Below are 22,608 nucleotides of genomic sequence, written 5' to 3'. Positions count from 1 at the left end.
ACCCAGGGCCTCACACACACTAGTCAAGTGCTCTACCACTGAGCCCCAGCCCCAGCCCCCACATAACTTATTGAACCTTTTGATACTTCCAAGTTTGCAGTTGTAATTTAGTAACGAAGCAGTGGTTTGGACCTTGGCACAGTGTGAGAATAAACTGTGTAGTGATCACAAGGATCTCGGTTACCTGTAAACTTATTTTTCCATCAGTATGATTTTCTTAGATGTGACAGTTGTTATAACGAAATTTAAAGGTCAAAAAGATACTTTTCCTGTATTCCTTTTTCCTTCAAGGAAAATCCAGATTCTTAGTCCAAACTCAGGTCCCGAGTTTCCCAGACTTCAGAAGTTCACTGAATGAATATTACCACTGATGAGTGAGAAATGGCCAAGTTTTTATTAGAAGTTTTAAGAGGGAAACTAAAATCAATCACCTTTGGGAGGACAGTAAGTATACATAAAAGAATTCCACTGATAAAGATTTGATCCTAATCCATTTTCTGCTTCTAAATTCCGTATTTAGTAAAGATTCCCTTTTATAGAAATCCTAAAACACATTTAAAGTTATTTTTAGTTTGAAAGGAAAATGGTTAAGATTTTTTGGGGAAAAAAGTATAGCTGATGTCTCATTAGATTTTACTGATGCAACTACTTAGTAACTTGTCGTCTAAAATTTCTTTTTCTGTTTCTTTTTTTGGCTTTATTTTATTTTCTCCTCAAGCAGAAAATGCTTTACTCATATAAATGAGGGATTTTAAGACTCTAACTATAAACCTCCATCTCCTGAAGGACAGGCCATTATGTGTTGAGAGCTATTCACAGCAAAATATTATTGGTTTCCGAAATATTTCACTCTCTTTGGTGATAGTGTTCCAAGCTGGAGTACTTGAATTTTATTTGTGGAGTTTTTTAATATGCCACTTTAATATATAAAAATTGCATATGAATTGTGTACATATTCATTCTCACTATGTCACAACATCAGTCACTTAATAAACACTTTAATATCAGATGGGGTTGGGATAAATGACCTCTTTGGCTCCCTTGATACTGTTATCCTATGACTTCTGCTGTACCTGTTATCTACAATGTGCTCCAGAACATATTTTATAGTATACAAATTACCTCCAAATGCTCAACAACTTATCTGTGAAGATACTGAGTTTAGTTTATATAATTTTTTTTTTTTTTTTTTTTTTTGTACTGAGGATTGAACTCAGGGACATTGGCCACTGAGCCACTTCCCCAGCCTTATTTTGTATTTTATTTAGAGACATTGTCTCCCTGAGTTGCTTAGTGCCTCACTTTTGCTGAGGCTGGCTTTGAACATCACGATCCTCCTGCCTGTTTCCCGAGCTGCTGGGATTATAAGTGTGTGCCACAGTGCTCGGCTATGTTTTGTTGTTGTTGGTGTTTATATATTTCTAAAACCACACTTTTTATTACTATTTTTTTTTTTTTTTAGTTGTAGACACAGTATCTTTATTTACTTTTATGTGGTGCTGAGGCTCAAACCCAGTACCTCGCATGTGCAAGGCAAGTGCTCTACTGCTGAGCTACAGCCCCAAACTTCTTAATTCAAAGACTGGGCATTCTCCTTAAGCTCTATTAGGAATGCATTCAAAATACAAATTTACATCTGTCAACTTACACATTTATTCATTCATCCTTTCAAAACTCACCTTGAGCACCTCTCAGAGGAGTAAGAGCTGAGTTCATCAGCCACCAGGCCAGGCCCTCCTGGACCTCATGGTGTGGCTGGGAGCACCAGGAACAGGGAGCATATGCAGATATGAGGGAGGAAGAGAGAAGCATGGGAAAGAGGGCATCCCTCCCACACCTGGGGGAGTGGCAAAGCTTCTTCTAGGAAGTAACCTCTATTACCAACCCACCGCAGCCTCTTTTTATACTGGTGTATGTTAATGACAAGGACAAAAGTAGGCCCTACATTTGGGACAAGAGAGGAGTAATAGAGGCCATTTTTCATTTCTTTTCTTTCTTTCTTTCTTTCTTTTTTTTTTTTGGGGGGGTGCCAGGGATTGAACTCAGGGGCACTCAGCCACTGAGCCACCTCCCCAGCCCTATTTTGTATTTTATTTAGAGACAGGGTCTCACTGAATTGCTTAGTGTCTTGCTTTTGCTGAGGCTGGCTTTGAACTCAAGATCCTCCTGCCTCAGCCTCCCGAGCCACTGGGATTACAGTCTTGTGCCACTGTGCCCGGCGGTCATTTTTCTTTATTGGAAAAAAGAAAGTTCTCTAAACCATAATGCTTCACATCCTTAGGAAGATGAGATGTGATTACCATTTAAACAAGGGGTGATTTTTATAGAAATCGCTGAAGAAAAGACAAGGGTTTTGGCACCTAAATTTTGAATACTCTAAATATTCTAGAGGATGAGAGAAAATGGACAGTTCAGCCTTTGATTTCACAGCCTGTGCAGACTTAGCATGCTGAATATAACAAGTTGAAGATTCAAGAAATGGGTATTTTGGAAAGCCCAGAGCTTTTTAAATTAGCCATCTGCTCCATGGCACCTTCTGAGGTGACTCCCAGACTCCCCTAGTTTTCGGATGAGCACGTGGATGGAGCATGTAGATGCTAATGTCCTGACCTGTGGTTGGCACAGCAGAGGTGCACACATCCTAATGACAAATGACAGGGCCCAGGGCCCTCCGTCTACCAGGGAGGCCACCCTCTGCAGTAGCCTCAGAACTAAGTGACCTTCTCTGCATAATTCAGTTGCAGAAGTGGGAGAGTCTGAGGCTTCCTCTAAGGAAGCCCCTAATTTCGGATCTAGGAGGGTGCACGTAAAGAGAAACAAACCTCCCATCCGCAGAAAACGTGACAGATCTTAGCATTTATTTTAGGGTGTGCCCATGTTCTTTTCTTTTAAAACAGAAAACATCCTGAAAAATGTGCCAATGTCTCTCCAGCTTTCTTCATAGAATTAAAATAATTGTCCCATGTGATTCTTAGCTCCAAGATAAGCTTCCCAAGCTATTTGTAAATACACAGCACTGATTTAACTGTTTTTCAACATACTTTTTCCCCTAATAACCCAAAGCTGTATGATAGCAGACTAAATAGGCGATACCAACAGATTTGAAGCCTGAGAAATCATTCAGCAGCGTTTTTGTTGTAGGCCAATGTATACCACGAGACAATGAGTTACCATTAGCCTGTGGACCACCATCATGGCTGAGCTGAAGGTCACTGAACAAACACGGGGAGAAGGCACAGAGAACGTCTTTCCAGTTTCAAAGTGAAAACAAGAAAGAAGAAGAAGAAGGAAAAAAAAAAAAAAAAACAAAACACCCAAGGATATGCATTTGAAAGAAAAAAAAAAATAAATGTGAGAAAAAGGAGTTTTCACGGTGACAGGTAAAGAAATCTGGCTTTTATTCTGTACTCTTAGATTTCATCTCATTGATTCAGGGTGTCTTTGGTAAAAGCAAACTGTGCTTCACTCTAGTATGCCAAAAACCTGTTCTTTCATTTGTCTCCCCCCCAATCCCCCACACTTTTGGAATCAAACAAGCAAAAAGCTTCCTGATGGTTCCTCCCAGCAGGTTAATGGGCACCTGTGTTCTGATTTCTTGCACACGCTGCCTGCTTTGGCCCCATGTAAAGGTAGGGTATCAGCATGGACAGTGGCACAGTAGGAGTGACCTTTCACTAATCACTGCGCCTCAGCAACTACTGGCACAGCTCATTATGAAAAGGAATCCTTCAATGAGCTGCCTTTCAAATGCAGCCACACTTTGATTTTCTTGAGAACAAAGATTATACTTTTACATAAAAGCTTATGATGCACAATTCTGTCAACTGGGGTACTAAAGTAAAAAAAACAAAACAAAACAAAACAAAAACAAAAACAAAAAAAACCCCTGTTAATTGTCTGTCATTATCAAGGGACTACAAACTGTATCAAATATAGGCCTGCAATCTTGGCTTTTATTATGGAGGTCAGAACATTTTTATTGACTGCCTATTATTAAAATTTTAGAGGTATGTCAATCATTTTGGCTGCACTGGATATAGAAATTTGCTGGAAATTCTCCAGTAATCAATCCCATTAAAAAAAAAAAAAGAAGCCACAAATGACTATATAGCATACTATGGAGGAATGCTCAGCCCCCTCACCTGGTTAACTGTTAACGCACTGAAGGGTGGGTGGGAAATGCAGAACTACTTAAGAGCAGCTGGTTTCAATCGAAACACCTAAGAAAGCTAATAGGTCTGGTAATTACTCTTTGTTCTTTTCCCCTGCTTCTGTTCTCTGCCCCTCTGAACCAACCCAGCATCCAGACAACTGCACCATCAAAAGGAAAGGCGGGCTTCGGGACTTACCAGCCATTTGCTGAATGCCACTGAATGCACCCAGGTTGCTGGAAGAGGTGGCCTGCTGCAGAAGCTGCAAATGAACACACATGTGTCAAGTCAGACACTGCAGAGATGAGAACAAAGTGACTTCCTCATTCAACTGCCACAAACTCAGCTTCCTTTACATTTATGTGGTCGGTTGCCACCGCCTGTTGTAGGACTCAAGGTCCCCAGAGCTGGGACTGTAAATCCATATTAATGTCTAATCTCTATTAAGAAACCCAGACACTTGGGGAAACTCACTAACGCTGCTGCCTTAAAACAATTAATCAATTTACTCTTTTTAACAACCAGGTGTTAAATCCATTGAAACCAACACAGCGTGACTAATTATATCTCTCTGTAGCCTGGTAGTTACCATAACTCATCTCTGTCAATCAAGGTCCATTTCTTCTTCTTTTACTTTTCTTCTCAGTTCAGGTTTCTTTATCCCTCATCAGAAGCACATGGATTTACCAACACTTAGGTCAGCATGAAGCTCATCATGAGAACTATAGACACAGTATATGTCACAGTCTTGCACTTACAGCCATAGCCGTATGGCTCAGAAAATGGTCAGCTGTTTTTCAGATGGCCTTCACTGGCAGAGAAAACATTATTTGTCACAACCTGGAATTAGCTGGCTCTATGTACATTGAAGCTATGCATCATATACCAGAATATTTTTAAAAAGACTTTAATATGCCTGTGAAAAAGTCTGTGGTTTTCCCCTGGAGCTTTTGAAAAAACACATTTTTCCTGCCATGCAGAATCAGTGGATGTCACAGGTTAAGGTGAGGCTCCTGTTCAGGTCCAACTTGGTTGAGCTGTAGGTTAGTTTAGGAGCTACACTAAGAGGGGGAACATAGTTACCTCCCATGTTCCAACGTACATGCATACCAACAGATGAAGATTTACCAAATCACCACTAGGATATGGTTATGGCACTATGTGCTTAGGAGGAACAAGATGAATTCCAAGGTGAATTAGAAACAGCTTTCAGAACTTACTTGGAGCTGTGTGAAACATAATGTAGAACACAGATGTTCCTATGGGGATGTAAAGGTTTCTTCAGTTTAATAAGAAAAATTCTATGGTCGGGTGAGACTCAAAACTGACCCTGTATCAAGTGATGTAAAAACACCAAGCTGGGTGTTTTTAAACATTACATGTTTAAAAAAAATTAAAGTTGTAAAATTAAATTAGCTTTGAAGGTATTAGCTTTCAGGAATTAATAACATCTGTTGAAGTAAGTGGAAATACCTGGAGTGTCATGAAACCATCACCAAGGATGATTTCCACAGATAAGCAATCTTTGGTGAGCTAGGGTCAGAATTAGGGCTCCCCATGGAGGTAGGAGATGCCTTAAAGGCCAAGCCTTTTAGAGGACAGGACATTCAAGTGAAGGGGATATGGATAAGAAAGAATCTGTGACTATCATGAGAGAAAGCATACTACAAGTTTATACAGTACATCTTAATAAATGATGCTGAAACGAATTCTTTCTCAGATATGCAAATAAGTTGCAGATGTGATCACAGAAACACGTATGAGCGATTTCTGTGAGCTGTGGAGTGCAGGAGACACATGGGAATCCTGGGGGTGGGCACTTGCCTCACCTCTTGGTTCTCAGAAATGGTGGAGCAGGAAGCTGGATGTTCACACACTATGAAAAGGTAGGCAAGCCATCAATCTTGGACACGAGTTCTGGTACATACAATGAAACTGATGGACTGTGAACATTTCAACAGCACAAGTTTGTGAAAATATAAATTGTTAAGTAGAGCATACGTAGATTTTAGCAAGATGTCTGACAACATCTCTCACAGTATCTTCAAGGATAAGATGGAGAAATGGCCAGAAGGTGATGGTAAACTTAGTCAATGCTTTTGTTAACATCCCAGATGAAGACAGGAAGAACATGTGTCTCATCCATTAACCAACAGCTGTTCCACAGAAGACCCCTCTGGGCACTGGGGGTGGATTCGGAGCCTCCCTTATCTCTAAAACAAATAGGACACTCTCCCTTTTCAAGTTAACGGGGGGGGGGGGACTGTCTTAAACAGTGCAGCTCCTGCTACAAAGTAAAGCTAATGGATGATCCAATCCTGAGAGGGATAGTTAAAATGTAAGATGACAGAATTAGGACACATCGTGTGTATGTACTTGTATGTTCGCGTTCTTTCTCTGAGGCTGGAATAAAAGGTCCAGACTCACAATATGAAATTATATTAATAAATGTGAAGTCCAACATTTAGGCTTCAAGGTAGAAAAATGGAGAGAGAAGCACAGTTTAGCATCTGGAGTAAAAGTATAATTTAGGCGTATTCAATGCCTTCCAGCCCACATTGGACATGGTTACTACAAATGCCATTCTCAGGCTACAGGAAGATGTTTTAAATTCATACTAGGGGTCACTACTCTGTCCCATTTAGCTCTTACTAGGGGAAGTAGCTTAAATTCTGGCCACTGTATTTCAGGAGACAATGACTAAGTGAAATGGTAACAGGAAACACAAGAAAGTGAAAGTTAGAAAGCAGGGACACTCAGGTATGGCCAAGAGAATTAGGTCTGTGCGGTCTGCAATGGGCCTTGTTTTCTCTGCTTTCACGTGGAGGAAGTAGGAAACATTTGACGTCCTCAAGGTTCCGACGACGGGAAGGCTTGGAACTGCAGATCAAAGCCCCAGGAGATCTCAGCAGAGGTCCTAACGGGGTAGGTACCCACCAGCCAGCTAGTGAGGTGTCAGCATTCTTAGCTCACAGGCCCTCAAGCCTGCTGTGTCTTCTTGGTTTTAGGATGCCTTGACATACTGGGTAGAAATCTAGCCCGGGGGACTTTGCCCAGCCTATGTTGGGCAAGGACTCAACTGGTCACGTGCTTATGCTAACAAATTTAACTTGGGAAGATACTCTGCATACGTGGTGGTTTCAACAATTCTCAAGACTCAAAATGTATGGAAAATGAATTCTTGAACATACCCAGGGGCCAAGGTTTCGTGAATTGCAGGGAGTATTCTTCTGGGTGGGGACCACATGGGAAGTGACCCTGTTCAGTACTTACCGCCAGGTACTGTGGGGTAAGTCCGCCCAGCCCTGTCAGGTTCCCCCAGGTGGCAGTGTTGAGCTGCTGCATCTGCTGTGCCAGTTGCTGTTGGAGACGCCTTTGCTCTTTGTCCTTCTGAGTATCAGCAAACTTCACCACGATCGGTGAAGAGCAGCCCTGTGGTCAGACACATTGGAAAGTGAAGAGGAAGTTACAGCCGGGTCGCATCCTCTCATGGTACTCAGTCAGCACTGGGTCTATCTCCCTTAACTTAGAGCACATGGAATGGTCTGGGATGGTTTAATATGGTTTGATATTCCTTCTTCTTCTCTGAACAGTTCTATCAACAGAACACTCCAGATCCTGTCCTGGCTTTCTTTGGGGGATCTGATTGGTGAAGTCATCCTGCTTTCCTGCTCTGATACTTACACTGCCTCTCCTCCTCTCCTGCATCTTCCTTCAACCTTCCAGGACCTCCTCTGAAACAAAAGACCTGATCTTTAACTAAACCTCATGGCTGGCTGTCTTAAAGACAGCCTTGCCTCTATGTGTCTGCCCATCACCACATGAGCAAAGGACAAGGGGGTAACATGGGAATAAAAATGTCTCTCATTCTTTTTTTTTTTTTTTTTTAAACTCCTTCCAATTTTTAGTTTCACATGTTTGAACACTCGATATGTGGGAATAGCATTAATCCAACAATAACAGAGAAGTGGGTTTCATTTTAGGAACATGGATAAAGGAAGGAGATATTAAGAAAGTATAGGCACTGACCAAAATAACTGTTCCTATGTTTTCAGAAAGGTCTCTCTTTTTCCTCCCATGTCATATCTACTCTATCCAAAATCTCCAGAGCAAATCAAAAGAACCAGAAGCACATTCTAGTCAAAGGAGAGAGATCTTAAATGGCAGGAGGAGGATTCTGGGTGGCTTCTTTCCCTGAAGAAGCTCACATTTTTTAGCAGCTTTTTCAGTTTTAATGTCCTTGAAAAAGTAGAGAGTGGGGGTAGAGAAATGGCCAAAGACCCTACTCGAGGATGGGGCGTTTCTGAGGCAGACACGTTCTTTGGAGGAGTAACAGCCTAGTACCTCAAGCACGGTGCTCCTTTCCAAAGCACCTTTGAAGCTGCTGCCACTTGTTAAAACTGCAGCAGAAATGTGCCTCCTACCTCCCAGCTACTTCTCTCTCTCGGTGCGGCCTGTCTGCACACTCCATCACTGTTCAAGCTGTTACATTTTGCTGAGGTAAAAAGAAGTAATTCCACTCAAGGGATTAAATGAAAACTTTTATTGAAACTCAGCATGATGATAGACCCCTCTTCTCTCCTCTTAGAAATGTGATATTCTGTTTAAATAAGCTTTCCCTTCCCTTTGGGTTATTTTTCTTTCTTCTAGAAAACAGGCTTGCATCCCCTCTGCCCCATCACCTTGGATAGTTATTGGGGATGTAGCTGCCAATACATGAGGCCATCGTGTCTGTTATTGGAGGGAAAAAGTGAGACAAGTGAGATGAGCGTTTCAGTCAACTTCCAGCTTAGAAGTCTTCAGCTCTGGTAGGCAGAGTCATGGTACAGAACGTTAAATGTCAGAAAATTGCTTAAAAAAATAACATTTCCATCATTAAAAAAATTGTACTTGATTTTTTAAATCGGCTCCGTATTTCAGCATTTGGTCATTTTATTTATTCATTTCTGGTGCTGGGGATGGAACCCAGGGTCTCCCACAGGCCAGGCAGGCCTCAACCACTGAGCCACCTCCCCAGCACTTCGTCACTTTACAGAGAGCAAAATATTCTGAAAACGGAAATTAGAGAAGATTTTGTATGGAAAAAGAGGTATTACTGTTGTATCAGATGTGTCCCTAACAAATGACAGTATCTCCTCCTGATGGTACATTTATTGTTTTCTTTTCTTCCTTAAAACACTAAAAAAGTGATATAACTGCAGGAAATTAGACCAATGATTATGGCTTTTAAAATGGCTCATTTAAATCATGAAAGAGAAAACAGGGGTGATAGAGTTCAGGGAGGTGGAGAGATAGAAGTACAATATGAAAGTGTTTAAAAGACTTTATTCTTTTAATATTCACATCATTTTTAAACTGAATAATACATCTTGGTTAAAGATGTATGCCAGAGTCCTGAAAATAATGTAATTAGTTAAATAGCCAAACAATCAACTTTGGTTGTATCTTTATAACGTAACTGTATAGCACATAAACTTCTACTTAAATGTCAATTTTAAAAAAACTAAAGTGTCTGGGGGCTTTTTAAAATATTGATGTCCAATTTTAAAAACAATAGAGCTATGAATGATAAAGGATTTCTTAAGAATAAATATGCCCCAGCCCCTCTGACGGATCTTTCCAGTATGCAAGCATTGTGCTCCTCGGTTCTGGTTCGTGCCCAGTGCTGGCTTATGATCTCCTGGAGGAACATGGCAGACCCAAACCCCATCAGTATTCTCTGTATTATCATTCGGGGACTCTTGAGTGAAGGGATGGGCGGCAATGTTTCTAACAGAGTTGGAAGGACTTAGGTTAAAAAATTAACTAAATTGGGTGTAAATCCCTAAATTACAGGAAACAAAAATAATTAAGAATGAAACACATGTATGAAAGATCAATTCAGGGAATTTTTTTTTTTTTCTCCCCTAACAGCACTTTCACTTTAATCTCCAAGTCGAAAAATAGCTGGAAATCCACAATAATGGAGCAGCCTACGAGAAAAGAGGGAACCAAAACATTATCACATATGTGACTGCAATGTTGTACAAGACTGGATTCCTAGATATTTCAAATCCTGCTAATCATTTCCTATTGTGGCCGATTTTCACCTGAGCTTGCCTTCAGGTGGGGGGAGGGAGTGTCTTAAAAATGCATTGCACTGAAAGGAAAACACATCGATTATATAGGATGTTAGGAATATCAAAGTCAAAATGAATGTTCAAAAGACAGTAGGTTTTGCAATGCTGATATCACAACTCAGAAAAGTACAGTCAACACTTAATGACAATGCCATGCACACTCCTTCCCCCTTGCCACCCGCTTGTTGATTCACTACAAAAAAAGTTGCCCACAAAACAAGACGCATAATGATCACTTAGCTCCCAGCATGCTTTGGGAGGTGCAGCATTGCAAAAAACAAACAAAAACAAACAAACAAAAAAAATAAAGCCCCAACAAAATGGGAGCACAAAAGCAGCTCAAACAATTTAATATTTTTTTGCACATTAAATAAAATTGAAAATATCTTTTTTTTTCAAAAAATGAAAAACATAGCTTCAGATAATACCACAAGGCCACCACCTCCAGAGATCACCCACACACAAAGATACAGTGTACAGAACACAGCAGAACATGCACTCCCAAATGATTCTATCAGACAGTACAGAATAAGTAACGGCATATCACTCTTGGAATGCTTTTGTGCAAAATTTAGAAAGGCCATGACCCAAATCACAGACTAAAATACATTAGGTGTACATCCACACCAGTGTGTTTATCTTTCCCTAAAGTCACTCTTATCTCATTAGGAGATCACATTTGAGCCTTCTCAAAGGTTTCTTTACTATCGCTCATCTTTAAGTAAGGAGACAAATCTAATTTTTCTGGGGACTCTCAAAAATTAGCATTACGCTGTCAAGTGGGAGAAGTATTAACTTTCTCCACCATTCTTAACATGCAAAACCACAATTTTATCTGACTAAATTAAAGGTAAGCTGACCCTGCACTGAAAAGAGAACCTTTTGACTTAGTACAGGGCGAGCAACAATGTGGACGGGGGCTGTAGCCCTTTCACCCACACCAACCCTGGGGAAGGGATGCATCTGATCTTTTAGGCCCAGAAGGACACTTTGCTTAAAGTGCCTGGTGACTACATCGCAGGACCTGGGCTGCTCCAAACAAGGCTCAAAAGATAACTGTAGAGAAAGTGGAAGGTTTTTACTAAATGCATTTCAAGTCATTATGGGGAAAATGCGGAGAGAGGAGGAAGAGAGAGCAGAGAGGAGAGAGGGGTGGAGAGGGAAAGAGAGGGAGGGAGGGAGAAGAGAGGCAGGATGAATATGAATGGATAAAAAGCGAGATGGTGAAAGTTTAAATCTGTGATTGTCATGTGAACAATCCACACAGGAGAGAATTGCTTTACCATTCCCCATCATTTGCACAAAGAAAACAAAGAAAGGGCAGATGATACAGTACCTCCATGGTCTGAGACTGATGCATGGCTTTGATTGCATTCTGTGCCATTGCCCTTGTAGAAAATGTGACAAACGCACAGCCTGTGGGAAACAAGGGGACAGGGAGCAGGAAAGACAAAAAACAACAAGACAAAAGGGTTGGACGCTTGTTAAACCAACACAGTCTACGAGAACTGCCACAAGACGACACTGTTCTCAGTAGTACATGAAAATAAACAACTTCTCGCTTTGGCTTTATCTTATTTTGCTTTTTATTCTCAGTGCTGACTTGCTAATCTGACCAAAGCAGAAAGATTTATTTAGTAGTTTATTTTTTAAATGGCAACTAGGGGAGGAAGTTGAGTACTTTTTTTTTTTTTTTCTTTTAGCCACAGGGTCTGAAATTAGCAAGACCTATTTTGCATTGGCCAAAATAAAAAGTTGCTATTTTCCATTTTCTCCTAGGCTAATAATCTCGACACTAAGGGCATCCACGTATCAGGGCTTTGTATTTCAAATTTTGTTGTTAATTTTCAAGAAGTAAATAAGAAAATGCTCACAGTAAGGGCAAACTAGCAAATTTCAAGAGTTCTAAATGTTAGCAAATAAATATATCTAATTTCTTCTGGGCAGTTAAAAAAATGGATACATAAAAATATAAGTTGATGCTATTCAAATGTAGATGAATATGCCAAATCCATTACAGATGACTTATTATTAACAAAAACCAATGCTCTATTACTCTGAGAATATTCAATAGTGCATACAAAGTCAAATTTTAAAACTTGCATTGGATTTGTTTGTATAAAACCTTCATGACTTTTCAAAGTTGTGACTTTCTGAAATCTGAGAGATTTCATCTACAGTCTAACATACACAAGACAATGCACATTTCTCTGAAGGTCTACTGTGAGACCTGCAAAGCTTCCCATGTTTATTTTTTTCTTGTGCTGTTAAATAACTGGAATCTATGGTGCCAGTTCTAGCTTCTTGTAGTGACGTTGGCCACCATGCAGGTCACTGCTCCAACTACATGGCTCATTGCCCTTTGCACTAATAAAAACACTGCCTTCTGAAATTTACATTTTATTCATCATACACCCTTGGGCTTCTTAGAGAAAAAGACTGTGAAATTAATGCAGATTCAGGCTGATTTTATAATAATACCACAGCACACTAAAAGCTTAGCTAAAGCAATACAGACTTATTTCACTTATGATCTCTAATGACTTTAAAAGTGCATTGATTTTCAGCTTCTTTAGCCTTGCACAGTTTGAACTTAGGTATCAGAGAATAATTTAGTGTTCCACTCAATTTCCTCAAAACATTATTATTATTACTACTTAAAAGATTTCCAAATGAAGCAGATCTAAACACTGAGAGGCTGAAGTCTATTGTCATTTCAGAGTGAATGCATGAAAGCAGAATTCTGGCATCAACAATATGAGATTGTTGCCCCTGTGGCCAATAAGCAAAATAGAACGTTCTACATTCAAACAACCAGCAGATTGTTTGGTTTATGTAAATCAATTTGTGAGCCATAAAACATGTTTTCTTCTTTTGCTCTGCGTGTGTACCTGGTGAGATTATCAAGTCAATACTGTAGTAGCACCTTTTAATCAAACAGCATTAAGAGAAAGCAGTGCCTGCCCACTACCCCCAACGCACAATGACATCCAGTCATGAAAATAAGTCAATGCATTTTTTTCCTTTTTTGCATCATACTGTAATTTTTCATACACAAAAACTCTCCGTACATGGGAAATTCATCTTGCATTCACCTCCTGGTTAAGAGGGCCTGAAGAAACTGGAATGCAGTCTACTCGCCATGGATGCGAGCTGTCTCCTAGTTTTCTTGACAGGAGAGTACTGATGAAGCTTACTATTTAAACATGCTGCTTGTACCTAGGCTGACTGCAGCCTTTGTCATCGATAAAGGCAATTTAGTGGCCTTCTCTAAGGCTTCTACACGATGTGGGTAACAGAGTGTGAGACAGATGACAGTACCTCTCCTGGCGTCCATATTGATGCTGAAGGTCTAAAATTAGTCTCAAATTTACCATCTGTTTCAAAGTAATCTCTCTTCAAAAATGTTATGATCATCACCGACATTATATAGAGGAAATGATGCTAAGAGATTTCTATTTTTCTATTTCTTGCCTTGAGACTACATGGAGGGGAAAGCCAATCATCTAAGGGAGATACATTTGAAACCACGCGAAGCCTGGGCTAATTCTACTTTTAATAGTCAAAAAGATAGTGACATTCACTTCATTTGCTCTTATTATCCAGGCACATGGGCCAAACTGACAGTTTCCAACTGGAGGTTAAAAATGCATTAAAAACATGTAAAATGTCAACAAGAATCAATAAGGCACAGTTTATGCATTTACCACAATTTCATACAAGCAGAACTTTTGTAAGTAACTTAGTGAGAAAGATAAAGCAATTAGCAGGTCTCAGAAGAAAAGTATTAGCAATAGAACAATAAAATTAAATCTCTATAAACTTGAACCATTGCCCTTTTCTCTATGAAACCTGCAATTAAAAATTCGACTGATGCTTCTCATTATACAATCCTTACCCCATCCAAAAAATGATCTGACAAATCTGATGACTTCTTTAACCTTTTTATTCTATTGGCAGTGGTGCAGTGAGAGGAGCTGTCTCCTTAGGGGCTTCTGTCAACCTCTGTACTGTGTGCTCTGCTCAATTACTTAAGAGAAAAAATTACCGTGTCATTTATAAAGTGGGAGTACATGTTGAAACGCACTCACTACGCCACACTGGGTGAAGGGCAACTTCAGAACCAAATGTTTCTTGGAAGAATGGCTTGTTAACCTTTGTAATTCCACTAAAACAGGAGAGCATGGGAGTCCTATGGATAGATTTTAATTTCCCTTCCAACACCACTGAAAACACAGTGGCCTTTAGGATTAGGCCTCCATTCTGTGGCTTTTTACTAACATGAGCTTCTACCATTATAACTGGCTGCTGGTTTTTTCTCACAAGCTAACTGGATAGTTTTTCCATCAGAAAGAAGGAAGTCAAAATCAGTCTCCTCTTCTACTAAAAATGAGCTTCTGGGTTCAGTGGAGGTCTCTGGGTCTTGACAGGACACAACTCTGATCCTGTAAGTGTTGGCCCTTAGCTGTTCTGGGCTGTTGAATGTACTATCTCAGCCATCAGTCCTCTGACATCTGACTAAAATGCTGGAGAAATCAGATTGGGGGAAAAAAGATACAAGTTCAAAATAATAAAGCTGCATTTCTTTCTTTCTTTTTGGTCTAGGTATGAATTTGTGTGAATATGCAATTACTGTATTAGAATCTTCAAATACACAATAGCAAAAACAAAAATAAAATCTACCTATAAATGTGGCCAACCTGTTAATTTACCTTGCAATTATTTATTGTCTCCACTTTGACAATGTCAGAGATTACTAATAGGAATGAAAGGTGTTGAATTCATCTTATTTCGGTGAGGTTGCCTTCTCACTGCTAAAACAGATGGATGATTGACTGGGGAAAGGTTTCACAAAGTAATTTCCTCCTACAGACAGGGTCTAAGGAAAGCACGTAGCTCTGTCACAGAGAAGATTCTGGAACACATCTATTACACTTGTCATTTCAATTGAAAGGGTATCTTAACTCAGGTGTTCTACCATTTCTTTCAGCTGTAAAAGAATTTTACAGAACTATGAATTCTTGCTCCACACTGAAAAAAAAAAAAAGGAAAAAAAAAAAAGAAAAAAGTTCAAGTACTTTGAAAAGCATGAGCACTTCTTGTTTTTCTGCTACTTCTTTGAAAGAGGTGTGGCAGCCTGTTATATTTCAACTGAAAGAAGCATAATTTAAAGTAACTTGTGCAGCAGGGAAGAGATTTTAACCTATGGAAACTTGTTTATAAATTCCCAGTCAGTTGAACAAAGGCATTAAAGCAGGTGACTTTCCTTGCTGTATCTTTTTAGCAGTGGCAGGATTGATTGAACACAAGGTACCAGCTTAATAGAGGGACATAAAAATTAGTCCTCTACTGTACCAGCCCCAGTGTTGGGTTAGCTTATTAACACTGGCACAGAGATGTCATTCATTATGGTACCTGAGGCTGGTTACAGACTACGACCTACTTGATAGCTGGCAAGATCTCGTCACTGAGATGAGTATGGAAGACTGTATTTAGAACAAGAGGGTAAAATGCAGTCAATACACCAGGGGGCATGTGATAAAAAGTTTCCACATATCTGAATGTTTAGGGATTGTGTGGATAGGGCTAACATAATCAAAACCAAGTTTTCTCCATGTAGACATTTGGGCGGTCAAAAGCCCTGTCCTAACATCTTGATCAGATACAACAAAAACAAATGAGGATTTAATGGCTAAATCCAGTCTGTGCTCTCCAACATCCCCACAAATATTGCCAATTCATTTGTCAAGGATTTTGGCAGGAGAATGTTGGAACACCATAAACACAGCTGGAATATTCTTAAACAAGCAGAAAGTTACCTTAAATGGTAGTGAAGATTTGACTACGGTTTGTAGGAATGAAAAATGAAATAAATTTCTTCACTCTGTCTCCACATTACAGATAATTTCAATTGCTGCAGTCCAGAAAGCCTTGTAGGATGTACCTAACAGTCCGTTCTGACTGTAGAATTATGGGTAAGTGAGAACATGGATGCGTCAGGAAATCAACACGCTAAGCTGACAATGTCAGATGAATACATTTGTTTAACAACAGAGTTTTGCTTTTGCGAGCAAGCATCTCATTTGGATTGCCCTGGGTGGGCCTGGTTTCCTGCTGGTGTCTGCAGTGAAGGTTCCGGAAGCAGGCCTGGAGAGGCTGCACTGCCATGGGACAGGAGTCTGAGTGTCATGAAGCTTCCTGAAAGCACCACAAACCATGTTTTCCAAAACAGAAGGAACAGAAGACGGGGCAGAGAGAAGGGGTTACTGCCCCAGAATGGGAGATGTGTACTTGGATGTGGGTAGGCTGCCTAAAGTGAGGTGGCGTCCTCACATCGCAGAGGAGCTTCCTGTGCTTGGCAGGTGCTCAGTGTTTTAAGAACCAAGTCACCACCATCGTCTGCCCTGGAAGGTGGGCTGGGGCTGGTGCTGGTGCTGGTGAGCAGCAATGGGACCTTAAAAATAATCTTTCTGGCCAATGTGCAGATGATAATTATTCTTCCAAAAAAAGACAGTGACTCTAACTTAAGGTACAGCAGGGTGTGACAGGTACTGTGGGTACTGATCATCCATATGCAGCGAGGGTAACCAGTCAACAAGCCTGCAAAATCTCAGCGTAACGTGTACTAGGGAGGAACGGAAGCTACTGATGTGGCCGAGAAGAAATGGCACTGGACCCCATGGGGGAGCCAGTAAGACTAACTGCTCCCTGTGTTTCCATTCCTACCAGCTGAACTGTGCAAAAGCAGAAAAAGAAGAGCAACCACCTAGCTGCACCTGACCCTCATAAGCAAATATTGTGATTTAAAAACCTTCTTACCGCATAGTTTATAACCTGGTTTTATATCAGGAGGTACCTTTCAGTGTAGCCAAGCTTGTTTCACTTAATTTTGGTTTATTTTCTAAACAGCTGAGCCAGCAAGACATTGGGAAAAAGAAACGCTGAGCACCCTTCATCTGCGACACTGTTCATGGGAGGCACTTATTAATATTTGATTGAAAACTGAAATTCTTTAATGAAAGCAAAATAATAGCATGAAAGAGAATTGTTCTTTTAACAAATACACTGATTCAGGAGCAGGCCCCTATAACCAAGAGTCCCTGGGTCCTGCTAATTGAAAAAAATACCACTGTCTGTCTTTGTATTTCAGAACAAATGGTTATAAATGAGTATTTTCTTTTTTCCATTAGGGAATTCTCATCAGTTCACCAGAAATTATTTTTCTATTAAAATAAGAGGGGGGAGGGGGACTTTCCTCTTTACATTGAGCCAGCATTTGCCTAAAATGTTGAGAGGGCTCCCACAACTTGTTTCAGAAACAGGATGCTTCTGGTGCCCAGTGCTGGTTAATCAACCCAAAAGCACATCAAATTAGCTAAGTTTTCCTTTCAGATATGTGTGTCCTGCTCTTTCCCATGAAAGTTGTGGCTGCTTTAAAATCTCACCTGCAGAAAGGACTAATGCATGCTCTGGGAGCGCTTCAAGGCTGTTGGGGCAGCAGGGCTATTCGTTCCTGTCCCCACTGGACAGATGGGGACAGTGAGACTAGAGTCAAGTTAAATGGGCCAGCTTCCAGCTCTCTATGAACCCAAGTGGGTGTGAAGTCTAGACAGAAGGTCACCACCCTGGAAAGCAACCATTCTCTACGAGAGGAGCAGGGCAGATATTTTCCTGCTGTCGTTTACACGAGGGAAACAGAGGACTACAGCCAGGAAAAGGAATCCACTAAGGTCACGTGTGGAGTCAGTGGAAGTTCTGGGACTGGAACTTGGGGTCAGTGAGCGCTAAGCTGCCATAAATCTCACTGTGATTACTTTCTGTCCTTTCTCCATGCTGTATACATTGGGGAACGAAAAATGCATAACGCTAATGCGAGACTGAGGATAACAGCATTAGGGAATAGGGAGTCTAACTGAACCAGCAGCAGACAGGGGGTCACAAAGATGTTACCATGTCTTTCTTACATCCTCTACATCCTTCCTTCCTCACTTGGCTACACTGCCTCTTTGCACGTTGGTTGTTTTTTTTTTTTTTTTTTTGGTACTGGGGATTGAACCCAGGGGTACTTAACCTTGAGCCACATCCCCCGCCCTTTAAAAAAATATTTTGTTTGGAGATAAGAGTCTCGCTGAGTTGCTAAGTGCCTCGTTAAGTTGCTGAGGCTGACTTTGAACTTGTGATCCTCCTGCCTCAGCCTCCTGAGTAGCTGGGATTACAGGCATGTGCCACCACGCCCAGCCCCATGGTATTCTGCCTGCCTGAGTGGATGGACGGGCTTATTTACATGCACAGATTGAGGGCAGGACAATCAGCTGGCCAGGTGTGATAGAGTTCACACAGTTGGATTGGCCAGGATGGCACTCCTGGGGTCCTGTGTCCATCACAACGATGGATGAGTCTGCTTGACAGCGGCAGCAGCACAGGCAACAGATGAGCCGCAGGTACTGGATCTGCCCTTTAGGGATCCCACTCAGTATCCTGTTCAGCTTTTAGAGAATGGCTTCTTGGAAGCAAGGGTTAAATAACAAGCATTTCAGAATTGTCAGAGAATGCATAAACTGTGATTTCCTTGCTGCCCTTCTTAATCCCCCCTTTAAGGCACCTTCGCAAGAAAATTCTGGAATTCATATCTGGGCTCTGCTCTACCTCCTCCTAGTTTTCCTCTAGACTATCTCCATTTTGGGGCTCTGGAGGTGGATGTAGGTGGAACTTTTGTTCTCTGGGCCTTCAATTCTCAATTCTAGCAGTTGACATCATGAAATATCATGTCTTAAAAAAAAGAAAAAAAAAAAAAGAAAAAAAAAAAAGGAAAAAAATCTCCCAAATGTTCTTCCTCACATGGTGCTAGAATTAGGTGAAACTAGTGAGACAGGGGAACATTAGCACCTTGATACTTGCAGCCTGACATTTTCTTTCTGCATGTGACTTGGGTGCTACTGATGGCCCAGAACCAGAACTTGAAGATGAACAAAGTTCCTAATTAGCCCAATGGAAACTGTACTGGTAACTGTACTAACAAGAGAAGGAAAACCTCCCCATGTTGCAAAAATGTGGATTTCTTTTAAAAAACAAAAACAAAAACTGAAAATGTTTTGCATAGACACTTTCACCTCAGATGGAGTCTGAAAAGTACAGCCAGGGACAACTGTTAACACTCATGTCAACCTTCGTGCATGGTTTAGGGAAGGGTGCGTGCGGTCTTGTCGAGAAGGAGGCAGACGTGGGAAGAGAAGGGCGACTTCCAGCTCTTTTCTAGAGCTGCTGCAAAAACATTGGTCTTCATCATGGCCCCGAGTCACAGCTTTTTCCTCTATCATGGTAGCAAAGGAGAGTCAACAATCTTCTTCTGGACAGTCATTTTTCTGTCCTTGGCTGGGAACTCCAGGGACTTCACTGTTTGAAATGAAACTCTAAGACCTCAGGCAGGCCCAGCTACAGGGAGCCCGTACCTGTCCTGCCTTGCTTGTGAGCAGTCACATTGCTTCTTGGCTTGGAAGGCTGTTACAGGGAACACACCCTTATGTTTTCCTATAGGCACAGGCAAAAGACTAAGGTGGAAACAACACAAAGCCGTTCTCATCCTCCACATCTCCTTGACCCCCAAAATCTACTTCAATTTGAGGTTGAAAAGGGATGTGCAGTCATAGGGCAGCCCGTCAGCTTCCCCTGTGACAGTGACAACCTGAGCTAATATGCTGGCACTCAGACCTTCTCTACCTGAGAAATAAAAGGTGATCACTTCAGCTGCCATGAAAAGTTCAGGCTGGATAACTTTATCACATGGGACGTATTACAGGGTGACCTCCTGCTGTATGCGGTGCCTACATCTATCTCGACTGTGACACACAGTTCCAATTAGCACTTAAGGAAAGAGACTTTATACGCAGCACACTCACCTCGACTCAGCCCGTCGGGTCCCCGGAGAATCCGGCATTCTTCTATCTGACCAAATGGAGAAAACATCACTCTGATATCGTTCTCATTACATTTCTTCGAAACCATTCCTATGAACAGTTTTCTGTCTTCCACAGCTAGGAGACGAAAATAATGAATGAGAAAAGCCCATTTCATCTTTTTTCTTGTAATCAATGCTTCATTACCACCGCAAACCAGGACCGCACCATGTGAGATGGATCACGGTACCAAGGCTGTGCCTGGACCCCAGCGTGTTGTCCTCCACCCTGTACCCCATCCTGCCTGCCCATCACTTAAAAGCTTCCCCTCTCTGCAAGACTGCTTTTGCTAAGACAGACATCTTGGTAGGGCTCAGAACCCTAGGAAGTCCCTTATCACAAACACCAAGGTGTTGGCTAGGATTAGGAAAGTGCCTACGTAACTGCTGAACGCTACCATTTCAGAGATGTATTTGGGATGCAGATTTTAATTTGGGGTTTTTGTAGATGTTCTTTTAACTCTAATGACAGGGAAAGATAAAGGTCAGGAGAGGTAACCCAGAGCAAATGCTGTGGATCAGTAATTGAAACTTCATAAACAAAACTCTAAGGGAAGAAAACATTCTTTTTCCCTGTTTCTAAAAGCTTAGTCCTTACTGATGCAGAGAAGAAGAAGAGATCCTAGAGTCCCACTTTTCTGCAGACTAGGACTGTCCTGCCTGTGGCAGAGGCTGTGGAGCACTAACTAGGTTCCACATCTGGGTCCCAGCAGCCAGGCTGGTGACAGCCGAAGCGGAAGTCAATCCTAGCAGAGAGAGAAAAGAACAGGTGGCTGCTTCCTAAGAACCACCTTGAAGGTCCACGCTGGGTCGAACTCTTGACAAAAGAGAAGGGGGAGGGACCGCCACTATTCCAGCTGCTTGAAGGAAGGATCTTGAGGAACACAGATGCATTTGGGGGGCATGACAAGATGTGCAAATGGGAGTGTGACCGGGGGCGAGTTGTGGGGGAGACGAGGCAAGTTTTATTTCAGATGATCTGGGAGATTTTCCTGAAAATCTCCCCATTTGTCCTCAGGACATGTGACCTACATTTAGCCTGAAAGGCAGGGTTATAACTCATTTCAGGACAGTGTGTGACTTTTTTAGGAGACCTTTTTTTAGGGCATAATAGAAGCCCATGGGGAGAAGTCCTGCTTCTTTTCCATCACTTTATTTCAATCAAAAAAGAAGAAAAAAGAATTAAAAAAAAGGTTAGCCTGTCACCCTCGAGACCAGAGAACCCTGGCCTCCGAGAAGGGTGCTGCCCAACGTCTCTGTGCACAAACTTTGTTCCGTACCTGCGTCATAATCGTGTCACTATTTAATTGACTTTTATTGCTGTGTTTTCTAGTTCTTCCCTGGACAGTAAGTGTCTTGTTTTCACTTAACCAACAAGTTTTTACTCCAGACTTATGGAGGCCGGTTCCTTCTGGAACCCAAGTTAAAATACATGGTGCGATTCCTGGGAAGGTCTGTTCATGGGACAGTGGTGTAATTCGGTGGACCGTGCTGAAGCTGCGCTGTCCAGCTGAACACTGACCCGTGACTGTGCCATCTGGTATGCAGGTAAAGCCACACATGGCCACCAATGGCCCCCAAAAAAGGCTAGTGTTATTGAGGAACTGATTTTTAATGTAATTTTATGTTGATTAAAGTTTAAAAGCTCCATGTAACTACTAAAACTATCAAGGACCTAAATGACACAGCCACATGCTCTTCGTCACCGAGTCCCAGACAGGAAGTAAGAGACATGAGAGACGTTTTGTCTTGTCTATCTCTAAAACAGATCCTTGAGGCCCTGGCAGGGGGAAGGGTCTACCCTGGACCACAACCTGGTTTCCTACTTCTGGCCCAGAGTCCTCTTCCCTCTCCTGTGTTTCCTCTAAGTTCAGAGGGAGCAGATGAGACTTAAAGAGAGCAGCAGTAGGCACGGCTGGGAGACCGGGGTTCTAGTTCAAGTGCTGCCGTTAAGTTGATGAGTGACCTTGGGGACTACCTGACTTCTAGGACCTCAGTCCTATCATCCATAAGATGAAGGTTTACACTCTATTCTTCTTCCTCAGCACTGCAGAGAAGGCAGCCCAGCTATATGCTTGGATTGACAGAGGCACTTGTGGGGGGTGATAGATGGAGTGTCGTGCAGAATCCCTCCCACCCCGTTTCTCCACACCTGTGACAGCTCCTAAGATAACTGAGAGACATGAGGGCTCTTTGAAGGTCCATTTAAGCTGGTTCTTGAGAAGCATGGGCAGGGTCTGCGAGAACAGGTCACTGACTAGGCAAGGTACCGAGACAGGCTAAGAGACTGTCTTTAGGTGGATGGAGGAAAGCAGCCTGACTTGAGTGTGGTTTGCTTCATCTGTGGAGGAGATGCTCAAGGGACAGGAAGCATCAGACAGTCAAA

General features: G+C 41.7%; 1 protein-coding gene across 12 annotated transcripts in view; it reads right to left on the bottom strand.

The window, feature by feature from the left end:
* Window positions 1–22,608, bottom strand: part of Celf2 (CUGBP Elav-like family member 2) — a 507,177-nt gene that overhangs the window by 57,619 nt on the left and 426,950 nt on the right. For all 12 annotated transcript variants that reach the window (XM_047520132.1, XM_047520129.1, XM_047520126.1 and 9 more), the window contains 4 exons: window positions 20,167–20,301; window positions 11,607–11,686; window positions 7,425–7,583; window positions 4,350–4,413 (listed from right to left, as the gene is read on the bottom strand). In XM_047520132.1, coding sequence (XP_047376088.1) covers window positions 4,350–4,413; window positions 7,425–7,583; window positions 11,607–11,686; window positions 20,167–20,301 — 438 coding nt within the window. The remainder of the gene's footprint in view (window positions 1–4,349; window positions 4,414–7,424; window positions 7,584–11,606; window positions 11,687–20,166; window positions 20,302–22,608) is intronic.

The sequence above is a fragment of the Sciurus carolinensis genome, chromosome 12 (genome assembly GCF_902686445.1).
Source record: "Sciurus carolinensis chromosome 12, mSciCar1.2, whole genome shotgun sequence".
In the NCBI taxonomy this organism is placed as follows: domain Eukaryota; kingdom Metazoa; phylum Chordata; class Mammalia; order Rodentia; family Sciuridae; genus Sciurus; species Sciurus carolinensis.
This window is presented reverse-complemented; position numbering and strand designations above follow the sequence as displayed.